The sequence below is a fragment of the Artemia sp. Qi Xiang Cuo genome, chromosome 3 (assembly GCF_049724085.1).
Source record: "Artemia sp. Qi Xiang Cuo chromosome 3, ASM4972408v1, whole genome shotgun sequence".
Taxonomy (NCBI): domain Eukaryota; kingdom Metazoa; phylum Arthropoda; class Branchiopoda; order Anostraca; family Artemiidae; genus Artemia; species Artemia sp. Qi Xiang Cuo.
In genome coordinates this window covers 35,978,968-35,993,119 of record NC_142796.1, presented here as the reverse complement: position 1 = coordinate 35,993,119, position 14,152 = coordinate 35,978,968, and the positions used below count along the sequence as shown (strand labels likewise).

General features: G+C 39.3%; 1 protein-coding gene across 1 annotated transcript in view; it reads right to left on the bottom strand.

Moving 5' to 3' along the window:
* LOC148954049 (uncharacterized) overlaps positions 1-14,152 on the bottom strand; it is a 101,522-nt gene that overhangs the window by 37,069 nt on the left and 50,301 nt on the right. The window contains exons 6-7 of the mRNA XM_089085768.1: positions 13,667-13,829; positions 2,177-2,363 (exon numbers count right to left, since the gene is read on the bottom strand). Of these exons, the coding sequence (XP_088941894.1) occupies positions 2,177-2,363; positions 13,667-13,829 (350 nt within the window). The remainder of the gene's footprint in view (positions 1-2,176; positions 2,364-13,666; positions 13,830-14,152) is intronic.

Sequence of the window (14,152 nt, the reverse complement as noted above, 5' to 3'; positions counted from 1 at the left end):
TTTTGCATGGGAAACCCTGATGTGGCCTCTTTTTTATCATTTTTTTTCCTCTGCTCGCAGGGTACTGGAACATCATAGATAGCCGTTTAAGGGTTGATTTTGAAGGAAATCTAGTGTCTTTTGTAATTAACAAAACACAATATTTAAAATAAAATACTTTTTAAACAAAAAGCTGTATCTTCGCATATAACCTGAAGAATAACGTCATAATCGTATGTTACAAAAATAAACGACAATATATTAATAGACTTTAAGGGTTTCCTCGGCTAGCAATGACAACGTTTTTCGTACTTTACTACTAAGTTGCATCATCATTCATGCTATTATTCAGTTTTTCTTGAAAATTGTAATTTAATATAATATTTTATTCACTATGGGCAAGAGGTCGTTCTTGATTATAACAGACAAGGAAAAATTCTATGGCTTTTTCTTAATTGGAATAGTAAGAGACGATCTGGCTACAACCTACGATTGTAACGTCAATCGTAACATGAAAAATTCAGTTTTTCATAAAAAATTGATTCTAATTTAAAAATAATTTTTTTTTAATTACAAAAGGTTGTTAACCCCATCAAATTCCTTTAAAATGAGCCATTAAATAGCTCTCAATGATTTCCAGAGCCCCGCTATCTGAAAAAAAAACTGCCGTATATTCAGAATATCGTAGTTCAATCAACTTATCTTGTTTTTCAAGCCAATAGATTTTCCTCGTTATTCAGGCCAAGGGACTGTAAGTTTCCTATATAGGGGTTTCGAACAAGGTGGTTCTAAGAGTGTACTTTTTGTTTTGATCTGACACTATTTTCAGGAGTCATCACAATCAGCATCGATGAACAAATGAAACCCAAAACTAACAGAAAATACAATAAACAACCAAGTCAAACTCAAAACGAGCAGAAATTAACATGAGTAGGGCTCAAACCCCTATGTCTTTCCAAGGCCAGAACATAATTTGCATTCAACTGATTTTTTTTTTAACTTTAATAAATCAAACATTATTAACATTTTAAGGAATAAATATCAGCATATGTCCATTAAACTGACAATGCACATTCATTTGTATTTTTTTCAGTAAAGTGCAAATTATCTTTTGACCTTGGGAAGGCATAGGAGGTTTGAGCCCTACTCATGTTAATTTCAGCTCGTTTTGAGTTTAACTCGGTTATTTATTGTAATTTCTGTTCGTTTTGGGTTTCATTTACTTCTCGATGCTGATTTGTGGTAATTTTACGCTTGGTAAACTATTTGATTCCATTTTTGCTAATTTTTGGTTTAATGGAGTTCTTTACTTTTCTTTGAAAACTTACTTTGTGGAAAAAGTTTTTTTAGTTAATACTAGTAAACAACGAAAAACATTGTCATTGCTAGACAAGGCACCCTTAAAGTGTATTAATATAATGTTGTTTATGATTGTGTATGACGTCATTCTTCAGGTTGTATACAAAGACATAGCTTTTTGTTCAATAATTGATTTTATCTTAAATATTATGTTTGGTTAATTAGAAAAGACATTAGATTTCTTTCAAAATGAACCCTTAAACAGCCATCTATGAAGTTCCAACGCCCCGCCAGCAGAGAAAAAGAAAAGAGGACACATCAGGGCTTCCCATGCAAAAATAGTGGATTTCCTCATTGCTCAAGCCAGGACAGTAAGTTTCATGCATAGAGTTTCCGGCCATGGGAATTCCAATGACTTACTTTTCATTTCGATCTCATTTAGTTTCAAAATAATTAATTTTGGGTGATAATTTGTCGAGGTTCGTCCTTTACTAGCCAGTTACTACAAGCTCGAATTCATTTTTTACGATGAATAATTTTCTAAAATTACTAAACAGTCGAAGAAGGGTTATTTTATTTTTATAAATGTGGCTTCTTTTTTTATTTGTCTTAAGCGTTTCATCATATTTTGTGTCAAAGTTCATATTTATTTTACGCCTAAGATCGAACGACTTTCTTCTTAAACAGGCTTTGTTTCTTTGAACTTCAAAAAGGAAAAAGTTATAAAAAGGTTCTCAAAATTTGCCGGAATAAAATAAATTTGACCTTTATAGTATTTACTCAAGTTTGAAAATTTCTCAGTGCCCAAAAAAAAGTAAAAATGCATCGTCAACTAGCCTGCTCGAATATAAACAAATCACTTCAATAAATAGCTTCAAGAAAAAGAAAAATGCCCTACTTTCAGTGGAAATATCCTTGGGAATGTTGCATCACAATGATCGCATTTATAAGTCTTGCCACCAATTTCATGGACTTCCTTGAGATGACGACCCATTTGGTGACGCTTCAACGTTTTCCCACATATCTCACAAATACGAGTTTCATTGCCACAACAATGTCGACGCATATGCGTGAAAGAAGTGAGCCTGCAAAAAAAAGCCGCTAAAAAAATAGCGATTTTCGGTGATTATAGCTTAGTCGAGGTTTGGTAGTCAGAACCCTGAGAAAGGTACATAATACACTATATTTACCAACGCATGTAGTTTTATCAGTCATGACAACCAGTGGACCAATTTTTGCAGATCTTTTATACCGATAGACATTGAAATCAGATGATCTAAGACATTTATATGGTGGTAGTGGTGGTAATCTTTTTTGTAGTGCCACTGAGTGTACCAGGCTTTTCGTAGGTGTCGGGGGGGGGGGCACCCTGGTCCCGGGGTGTGTGTCCTGGGGCTGGTGACGGAGTCATGGAGTCTTCTATCTGAAATCTTAAGCCCGAAGCCAGGGATAAAGAAGGGTGACGAAGACGATCCTAAGCCCAGAGCCAGAAATGGCGGAGGGCAATAGAGAGAATCCTAAGCCTGGAGCCAGACATAGTAGAGGGCGACAGAGAGCTGGGGGCAGAGGGCGGAGATATCAGTAACGTAGGGGTTGTACGGGTTTTAGACGAAAGTCGGACGCTCCCTCCTGCATCTTGGCCACGAGTATTTTTGGACCGGCGTCGTCCCCTATGGCCAGTCCTACCCTCATAACCTCATATGAGGGCCTGATACAGCGAAGTTAAGCCACCTTCCAATTTTGGGTGCTCCTCGAGTCTTTGTTCGCCATTGAGGAGGTGAGTGAGGAATACTGCTGAGGAATGGAATGATCGAGATTTACGTAAGCCATGAAGGGGTTAAGCCACAATGAAGTTCACGAGGAGGATTAAGGGAAAGGGTACAGGGGACAAAACTTGTTTTTTTCCGGGTCTGAGACCACCGTTTAGAGAGGGGCCCAGGCCTGCAGGCGGTGCCTTGAGCTCACCACTCAAGTGGCTGCCCCGTCAGATGGCAAATAATCTGCGTGCACCCAATAAGCACTAGATGGCAAACCAGAGGGGATGACTGGGGGTATGCATGGAGGGCTCCCCCGAGACCACGTACTTACTCGAGTCTGGAAATGCTTAGTTGCGAGTGAGGGCTCTGATATTGGCGGTTAGAAACGAAAAGTCAAGAGGAAAAAAAATCTATGTGATGGAAAATAAGTAATTCAAAGTTAAAATCACGGATAAAAAATCCCCATCCGTAGAAGCCATGAGCAAGGACGAGGAGTTGCTGAAAAGTGATTGCGAATACTTGTTGGCAATCATGGGCTCCCAGAGCCCGGAGCCAGAAAATGGAGGAGGGCTCAAAGAATTCTGGGCCGAGACAAGCGCGCTCTCACCCAGAGTAGTCCCTCTCACCCAGACACAACACAACACTCTCAACACAAGTTGTCGCTCTCACCCAGAACAGAGAGAGCCTGAATTGGGGATAAACCCGATTAAAAATCAGAACAGTAGTAAATGGCACTAGTAGTAAATGAGCACTAGGAGAAGCCCCGGCGCAGAAAGAAACCCAATCGGAGGGAGAGGAGGGAAGCCAGAGGGCTTGGGCTGGTGGTCTGCAGGAGACATCTCTACATACCAGGACACGTCAGGGGGGAAGGCCTGGAGTGGAGTGTGGACATACATCCCTGGCCGCCGACCCACCTCAACCGAAGGGTAGGAAGATAGATAGGGTCAACCTGTCTCAAAATACGACCCCTGAGGGTGATTGAGTAAAACGGCGTCCCAAGGTAGAGAGGAGAAGGAAAGAGAGCCCTGGGCACCGAGAGAAAAGAGGGGCTTTGCTGGAATAGCCAAATTGATATTTGTAAGGGTGAGCAAGAGCGAACAGCAACCCCCACCCCCAAGAAAAGGATGCCGTCCTATTGATGGAAGCCGCTGATGCCAAAATCATGAAAGGCAATCTAGACTTCGGTCCTGATATCGTCTCCACGACATTGGAGGCCTTATAAAAGAAAGATGCCAGGATGAGAGGACAGCAACGTGGATTGAGGAGGTTGTGAACGGCTTGGAGCTGGGTTATGTTGTCCTCACCCCAGGAGACACATCTCCGAGAAGAAATTTCTCTTTTGAGGATCCAAATGTCGGGTCACCGGAAAAGCTGATTTGGTGACCGAATCGTTTCCTCACCAAAGAGAAAATTGAAGTGACCAAGATCCCCGTGAAGGAGGGAAAGACCTACCTGTGCGTACCAATCGATGCGGAATCGTTCCCTGAAGTGGAGAAGCGGGACTTCCGACTCCCTATTGGAATTAGGGGACACACACACCTCAAGCCCATCTATAACAAGCCCGTGGAGTCCACCCCAGCAAACGACGGAGCGGCAAGTTTCAGTTCCAGCTAAATTGAAATGATACCAACATATGAGCCGCGGGGAGCTAGAGTGAATGTAGATCAATCTGCACTCCTACCAATTCGCCTCCTATGATCTTAGGAGGGAGCTGGATAAAATGCAGACATTCTTAGCGATAGTCCAGGAGCCATGGGTCGTCGGAGGAAAGATCACAGGGAAGGTCAGAAGAGCTGAACTCCATGCACACAATAAGGTGAGCACCGCTCCTAGAGCAAGTATTTATCATTCAAAAAATTTGGATACTTGGAATTTGTCTAAATGGTAATCACGTGATGGTAAGACAGCAAACCTTATTGATTATGTTATAATAAACCGAAGACTGGCAGGATCAATACAAGATACTAGGGTATATAGGAGTGTTGTTATTGATGTCAAAAGTACAGATCACCATCTAGTAGTGTCTAGGGTTAGTTTAAAGCTGAAATTTCGGAAGGGTAACTATCTCTCAGGAAGTTATGATGTTGGTAGACTCCACGAGGAAAATTTGAGGCAAGCTATCCAGGAACAGTTGAATACTAAACTTAAGAGTTTAAAATTTGGCAATGTGGAAGATAGTTGGAATAAAGCTAGAAAAACACTTTGTGAAGTTGCTGATGATGACTTGGGGAGTAAAGTTAGGGCTGCAGCTAAAAATATTAGTGAAAAAGCTTTATGTTTAATAGAGAAGAAAAGGCGCTTGTACAAGAATTATCCAAGTGATAGATCATCTGAAAACAAAAGGAATGTAAAGAAAGTGGAGAAATCTCTAAAATATGAACTAAGGAGGTGTGAAGTGGAGGCCATAGGATAAAATTACCGAGGATCTACAAGATTCAGCTAGACGGCATAATAGTAAAATACTGTATTGGCATGTTAATAGATTGAGAGGGAGTAGTCAATCCGAACCCAGTTAAAGATAGGAACGGGGCCAGAATTAGTGATCAGGAAAGAGTTAAAGAGAGATGGGCAGAACATTTTGAAAATTTGCTAAACCGAGAGAGTTGCAGGACAAGATATAGAGGAAAATGAAAAATACCTTGGATGTGAAGGAAGCTTTGTTTTGTGAGGAAGAATTGGCGACAGTACTAAAAGGATTAAAAAATAATAAGGCTCCAGGTGCTGATAGTGTAGTGATCTCTGTAGGTAGCAAATTACTTAGTAATATGATACTTTTTAGACTGAGAGATGCTGTGGACAAAATTTTAAGAGAAGAACAGTGCGGTTTTAGAAAAGGTAGAGGATATGTCGACCACATTTTCACTCTTAGATTAATAATTGAGAAGTGCCTGAGTTTTCAAACACCTTTGATCCTCAGTTTTATAGATTATGAGTAAGCGTTCGGTTCTGTTGATAGAAGAGCTTTAGCAAAGGTTTCATCCTTGTATGGTATACCTGACAAATACATTAAAGTGATTAGTGCTATGTACGAGAATAACACTGCTGTGGTTAAGGTAGGAAATGAGGTTAGCAGCAAGTTTTGTAATAAATCAGGAAATTAGCCGGGTTTTGCTTTATCCCCCGTTATAGGGATCATTTTGGTTGACTTTGTCTTAAAAGAGCAAAGTAAAGGCAATGGGAGACCACGGAATTAAACGGGGAGTAAAAACTTTCCTGGACTTAGATTATGCTGATGATTTAAGCATCCTAGATGAAAGTGTGAGCAAAATGAATGGACTTTTAGAGGTTTTGTGAGTTCAGGGTGCTAGAATAGGTTTGAAAATTAATGTTAAGGATACTAAGTCACTAAGGCTAGGAATAAGTGAAGATGAAAAGGTGACGTTGGGTAACGAAAAGATTGATCAGGTGGGCAGCTTAACTTACCTTGGTAGTATTATTAATAAAGACGGTGGGAGCAGTGAAGACTGTTAAAAGTGGAATAGCCAAGGCTCAGGGTTTTTTCTCAGTTAAAAAAAAGTTTGGAAGAATAGGAAGATAAGTCTGCAAATCAAGATTAGAACTTTAGAAGCTACAGTGATGGCAGTTGTCAAATATAGCTCTGAAGCATGGGTGCTCCGAAAAGCGGATGAAGATTTAATAGACGTTCTCCAGAGGAATTATTTACGAATTGCTCTAAGTAGCCTGTTGATTATCAGTATTTCAAACAGTAGGTTGCACAAAAAGTGGTGTTAAATCCCGCTTTCTAGGGCTATAATGAAAGAAAGGTTGAGATGGCTTGGGCACGTTGTGCGGATGAAGGATGAAAGATTGCAGAAGTTTTTCCTTTTCGGCCAACCGTCTAGGGCTAAACAGAAAGCAGGTTGTCCTCGTCTGGGGTGGGAGGACGTCATAAAGAAAGATTTAAAGGAAATGGGAACTTCCTGGGAGGGTGTAAAAAGGGAGGCTTTGAATAGATTGGGATGGAGGAGGAGCGTGCGTAGGCCTCAGGCGACTTGGTGCTGCGGTGAGTTGTTAATAGTAGTAGTAAATTGTCTAAATATTGTTCTAGTGATGTAGTAGTTGTTTTGGTGAAAAATCTGATTGGCCATGACCGTAAAATCTGATTGGCCATGACCGTGCAGTATTTAGTTCAGTTTACATGCCACATGATGAGAAACCACCACCAAAGAAAGTAATGGAACTGGTGGAATACTGTAAGGTTGAGAAGATTTACCCAATTATGTCATGTGATGCAAATGCGCATCGCACATTATGAGGAAGCACCGACACAAATGGAAAGGTCCTTGAGCTTCTAGATTACCTGGCGGGGAAGGCTTTGCTTGGTGCAATAGGGGCTCGAGCCCCACTTTCATAACAAGAGGAAGAAGAGAAGTTTTGGATCTTACAATAATCTCTTCACAACACGAGAGACTGGCAAAGGATTGGCGTATGAGCGATCTTCCGCCATTCTCTGACCACCGAATATTAAGATTCAAATTAGATATACCCCAACGACAAAGAAACTTCTTAGGGATATAAGGAAAACAAATTGGCACACCTATAGCCAAGTTTTAGCCAAAAAAAACTTGCCAATCTGCCTCCCACCCCTAGAATAACCGAAGACGATCTAGACAAGGAGGCATAAAGTCTGATAGAAGGCATGAATAGTGCGTTTAAACTAGCAACCCTTTCAACTCTTGTCAAAGAGAGGGACCAAGCCAATAGCTGGTGAACTTATGAATCAAGTCCAAGAGGGAAACTGACCCGAAGGCTGATAAGAACTCCTATCCAAACGAATAATCACAAAGACTGGGACACTTAATCGGAAGGTTTATAACTTCTAAGAAAGGAAGGAGAGCAAAGAGAACCATGGGGCAAAGAGAAATACATGCTAAAGACCCCGAAGAAAATAGTCCCACGCCACCTTATTTTGTAAGCCCAATTATGGGGGAAGAACTGGCGTTTCGAATTGTAATGGAGGACTGGGTAAAAAAAAAGTTGTAGATGATTTTCAATCTTATAAAGCCCCTGAAGTTGATAGAATATCACCTATAATGCTCCACAAAAGATGGGAGAAAATACAAACCTAATATCATCGTATTGCAAAGAGAAGCCTCACTTTGGTCTATATCCCCCGTATATGGCTCAAGGCCAGGGACGTTTTCACACCTAAACCAGGGAAAGAGGACTACTCAAACCCCTGGTCTTACAGAATGATTCAATAAAAAAACAAGTTTTTTAAACTGAAAGTAAGGAGCAACATTAAAACTTAAAACGAACAGAAATTATTCCGTATATGAAACGGGCTGTCCCCTCCTCAACCCTTCGCTCTTTACGCTGAAGTTTTTTATTGTTTTAAAAAATAAAAGTTATGAGACAAAGTCAAACTTTAGCGTAAAGAGCCAGGCGTTGAGGAGGGGACAGCCCCTTTCATATACGGAATAATTTCTGTTCGTTTTAAGTTTTAATGTCGCTCCTTACTTTCAGTTTAAAAAACTTGTTTTTTTTATTTAATCCCTGATCGTTTTTTAGTTAATGCAACTTTTATTTTGGCTCACCGTCATTGAATAAGTAAACAAAATTTCCATAAAAATTTTACATTTCTTTTGATAAACGGATGTCTCTAAATTTTGTTATCACTTAATTAACAAATTAACTGATTTAACTAAATTCTATATTCGTAAATTTTTCTTCTAGTAAAAAATACAAAGTTAAAGATTTTTTTAGATATGAGCTTGAAATCAATGTAACAGGGTTTTCTGATATGCTGGATCTGACGGTGTGATTTTCATTAAAATTCTTTCACTTGTAGGGGATGTTTCCCCCTCTTTAAAAAATCGGGTAAATTTTCTCAGCCTCGTAGCCTTTGATGAGTAATATTAAACGTAATAAAATGTACATATTTAGAATCAGCATTTTAAGCCCATTCTTTTGATACATTTATTGACATCAAAATTCCGTTTTTAAAAGTTTCGATCACTATTGAGCCGTATCGCTTATTTTTTTATTGTTTTTTTTTTTATTACGTATATGAGGGCGTTCTCCCCTTAGTCAATACCACGCTCTTTACGTTAAAAGTTAAAAAAAATTTAATTCACAAACCCCTGAATCACAAAGGCCGTTTAATTAGAATAGATAGCTCTTTTGAAAGCACTAAAAAAAAACTGTAGCGAAAAGAGCGAGGTATTGACTTGGGGGCGACCCCCCTCATATACGTAATAATTTCTGTTCGTTTTAAGTTCTAATGTTGCTTCTTATTTTCAGTTGAAAAAAACTAGTTTTTTTTTATTTAATTTCTGATCGTTTTTTAAATAATGCTTGGAAATCCGGCGCCCCCTTCATAGAAATGTCCCCTACGGCAAAGAAACTACCTCCACGGAAAGATTCTCCCGAGTAACCCCCCTCCTCCAGCCCCATCCTCCAGAAAAAAAAATTCTTCCTGAAAATGTCTGTAGGCTATACTTCTCAATAACCAATAAATAATGCTGGCAAGTCCGGCGCCCCCTTCATGGCAATTTCCCTTTCCCCATGAAAACTTCCTTCATGGACAGATCCTCCAGCATAACCCCCGAGCCACCCCCCCCCCCTCACTACCAGAAAAAACCCTCCTGAAAACGTCTGTATACTTCCCAATAACCAATACTATATGTTAACATTGGGTAAAGTTCATAACTTTTAGCCCTCCCCGGGGACTTCGGGGGATTTAGTCATCCTAAAAGACATATTTATCATATTTTTGACCATGCTGAACAAAATGGCTATCTCAAAATTTTGATCAGATGACTTTGGTAAAAAAATGAGCGTGGGAGGGGGCCTTTGTTCCATAATTTTTTTTTGGTAAAAAAAAAATGGAAAAATAAATTTATTTTACCGGTAATTGTAGTACTACACCTTTTTTCTATGCAACCGTGTTGTTAAATTAACCCCATGGGTAAAAAAAAAAAAAGACAAAAAAAAAACAAATAAACACACATCCGTGATCTTTCTTCTGGCAAAAAATGCAAAATTCCACATTTTTGTAGATAGGAGCTTGAAACCTCTATAGTAGGGTTCTTTGATACGCTGAATATGATGGTGCGATTTTCATTAAGGTTCTATAACTTTTAGGGGGCCTTTCCCCCTATTTTTGAAAATCAGCCAAATTTTCTCAGGCGCGTAACTTTTGCTGGGAAGCACTAAACTTGTTAAAATTTATATATTGGGAATCAGCATTGAAAACTGATTCTTTTGATGTATCTATTGGTATCAAAAACCCGTTTTCTAGAGTTTCGGTTACCATTGAGCCGGGTCGCTCCTTACTTACAGTTCGTTACCACGAACTGTTTGATTAATTGAAAGGTTCATTCAATTGAAAGGGATGGAAAGATTGATTCATTGGTTTCTGACTAGTAATCCGGAGATCAAGAACACAATATCCAAAAAGCAAATGGAATTTAAGATGGGATGCTCTGCAGACTCTATGGTACACCAATCGGCGTGATGGGTAAAGCAAGCCTTAAAATATAAAGAATACACACATATCTCCCCATATATGTGGAACCTGGTCATGAACAGTCTGCTAAATGTCTGCTTGAATGTGAAGCGAGATGTTAAAAAACTTTGAAATGTGTCTCTTCCCTATTCTTGATGAGTTTGTCGTCTGTTATCACTTATGATAATTCTCCTCCGGCTAGATTTATCCCCCCCCCCTTAAATTTGGAAAAATACCGTTTTTGGGGGTACCTTTTTTCGTTGAAAATGCCTTTTTTATATTTTCATTCAATAAGCTGAAAAATGGCAAATTTTATCTACTTCCTAGATTTTCACAAATACGTTTTTCACAAGTAAAGACCATGTTGGCATCTGTTGCTCATTGCTTCAGTAAAACAGCAATCCGGACATAGCCAGGCATATGTGGATAACCTGCTATTCTTACTAAAAAGAAAATGTCAAAGGACAATATTTGAATTGGGATATTACATGCGGGGCAAAATCCATATATGGTGACGGAATCATAAACTGCGTTTAGCATCTGAAAAGAGTGAAGTAGTAGTATTCACAAAAAATAAGGAAATGGTAAGGTCTTTGCTCTAAAAATAAATGATCATCCATTACCCCTGAGAAAACACGTGAAATACCTATAGATCATAATCGATCACCAACTAAGCTGGAAAGCTTAGTTGGTGATTAGGGAAGCCACAGCTTCCCTAATTCAATATCAACAAATGGTGGGAAAGAACTGTGGCTTGACTTCCAATAAGATCATGCATTTATATAACACGGTAATTAGATCAATTCTGTCATATGGAATAGTGGTTTTGATCAATTCAACTCGTATTGTGAGCCACTTAACCCCTTTAATAAGGGCAAGCATGGCTAATAATTATATTAGCATATCATGAAACCACTACGGCATCCATGAAGCTTACCTTGGGACTTCTACCCGTAGAAATTTTATAGAGGACGAAGCAGTAAAAAGTGCTGTCAGACTACAGATAAACAGTCAATGGACCCAAAGACAGCAGATACGAAATGGGAAAAGTAAAGACCATGTTGGCATCTGTAGCTCATTGCTTCAGTGCAAGAAGCTGCAGATGCCCGAAGATAATACTATACCAACAATAAAACCAGAGAGGCAATTCCGAAGTGTCATGAAGGACAGAAAAGAAGTGTACCAGAAGATATAGCTGCTCCACCAAAGTAACACGATAATCTTTTATACTGATGGTTCGCGGTTGGACAGGAAATCGGGACAGGGGTAATAATACATCAGAATACTACTGATGTGGACAAGGAGGTAATCAGATATCACCTGGGAAAATTTGCTACAGTGTTTCAGGCTGAAGTGGTCGGAATAGAACAGGCAGCTGCAAGACTGTTGAAAATGCAGGAAAAGACCTGATTCTTAACTGACAACAATCAAGCTTACCTAAAGGTTCTTCAGATTGTAAGAGCCGGCAAAAAAAGAATTGAATTGTTACGAAGCCCTGAATAGCTTGGCACCCAAAGGCAACAAAATTACCCTGATGTAGGTCCCAAGGCACTCTGGAATAGAGGGTAATGAGAAGGCATATGAAGCAGTTAAGGCTGGGGCATCACTGAGATATTATGATCAAAAACCTTTCATCCAAGTTTCTCAGAGTTGTTGGAAGGCGGCAGTGAGGAGTTGGAGCAATGAGAGAGCAGAACGAAATTTACATAGGAAGGATGTAAGGAAACGAAGTAATTACACCTGAAGTTGAACCCCACCCTGACTAAACATTTTTTAGGACTGAAAAGGTTCAAGACGAGAATGGTTACAGAAGCCATAACAGGAATTGGAAATTTCGGAAATTATCTTCCCCAAATAGGGAAGGTGAATCCCCATTATGGCAAAAATGTGAGATGGCCACTGTGGAAACAAGAAAGCACCTGATAGAAGAATTTTCAGTTAGGATGAGACGCCGGTTTGAGATATTTCATAATGTTATCGTTCAGCTGGAGGACATAGTAATGGAAGGAGAAGTCCGACAGCTGGCAAGACATATGATATGGGTGGTGAGGCCAAACCCATCATTAGTACCCCCAACCATAAGTGGAACATAGTTTTTGGGGTGTAGAAGCAATGGGCCTTGAAGGCCTGAGCCTCGATCCACTGATAGTGGGTCCACCCATCCTAAAAATAGTAATAATAAGACATTTATATCATATCCACAGAAATACACTTTTCCTTTATTTTCATCACTGAGATATTATGGTCCAGAACCTTTCATCCAAATTTCTCAGAGTTGTTGGAAGGCACCAGTGAGGAGTTGGAGCAATGAGAGAGCGCAACAGAACAGGTTATATTGCAATATAGAAGTCTCAAACCGAATAATGGTAAGTACTAATTAGAAAAATGCTAGTTTCATTTTCCCAAATTGTCATTGAAAGATTTTTGAATTGCCTAAACCGATCTGCTGCTACAGTCGAAAGTCTTGTAGTGACGAAGTGGGTTTGACCTTAGCTTGGTAATACAGAACCCAGAGATCAAACCTTGCTGTAGCAACACACTGCAGGCCCGACACAGGAAACTTAGTAGTCAAGAAGTGTCGTTAATCCGATTACTATTACTACTACTACAACTGAAATATAAGCGTACCAAAACGAAGCACAACATCCCAGAGGAAAACACCTACCACACACACAAAAACTCTTCTCCCCCCCCTCACCCCGCCGGAGCACCACACTCCTGCACTCCAAAATCATGCACTACTAGGGTGAGACACTACAGTAAAGACACGGTAATTAGTTTATTGTCCCTGTACTGTATTTTTTTTGTACTATTATTCATTTGTCTTTTTCTTCTAACTTTGCATAGTAAAATTAAAATAATCATTGGATGTTTAACTGTTGGGGTTTGGAGAAACCAGAAAGATTTAATTTGTTTGTGTATAGAAGTTCATTTAAGAGGTTCGCTACGGTTGCTTTATCCAGAACATTGGCTTTTCGTTTTTTAACAGTCCTCTTTGTGCATTGGGTTAGAGGGCTGGAACGAATATAGCCAAAAATAGGGATAAGGACTTCGTTAAACAATGCCCGACTCTGACTTCCACTCTAGCCATCAGACTACTGTCAATCCCAACTCCAACTTCACATTGCAATTTACACTAACAAATCAGCCTAAGCAACAGATGTGTATAAATAAAACTAACCTTTCTCCACATTTTTGGCAGTCAAATGGTATAAAATGGGCAGACTTTTTGTGAAAGCGAAGTTTGGAGTGAGACTGGAAATTCATGCCACACATTTCACACTGTCCATGATTCGAGTGAGACCAAACCAAGTTTCGCCGAAAATGAAACCGGTATTTATTAATAAAAAAAAAAAAAAAAAAAAAAAAAAAATCAATATTCATGCCAAAAGATGAAATAACACAGATAGATGAATACTTGAGGTGACTGATCCTTGTTCTCTAAATGACTAATCGATTGTCTAAAAGGTGATCGATTGCCTCAAAGACTCGTATTATTTTTGCAAACGCTACATTTACGCAAACGGTGTTATATAACCGTGTTATAACGGTGTTATATTCTTGTAAGAGTACTTTACGCCGTCACATAAATAACGGTTGCGTGTAGAACTACTGCGTAAATCAATCTTACTGCCTCTGACTGTATTGTATACAATAGGAAATAATC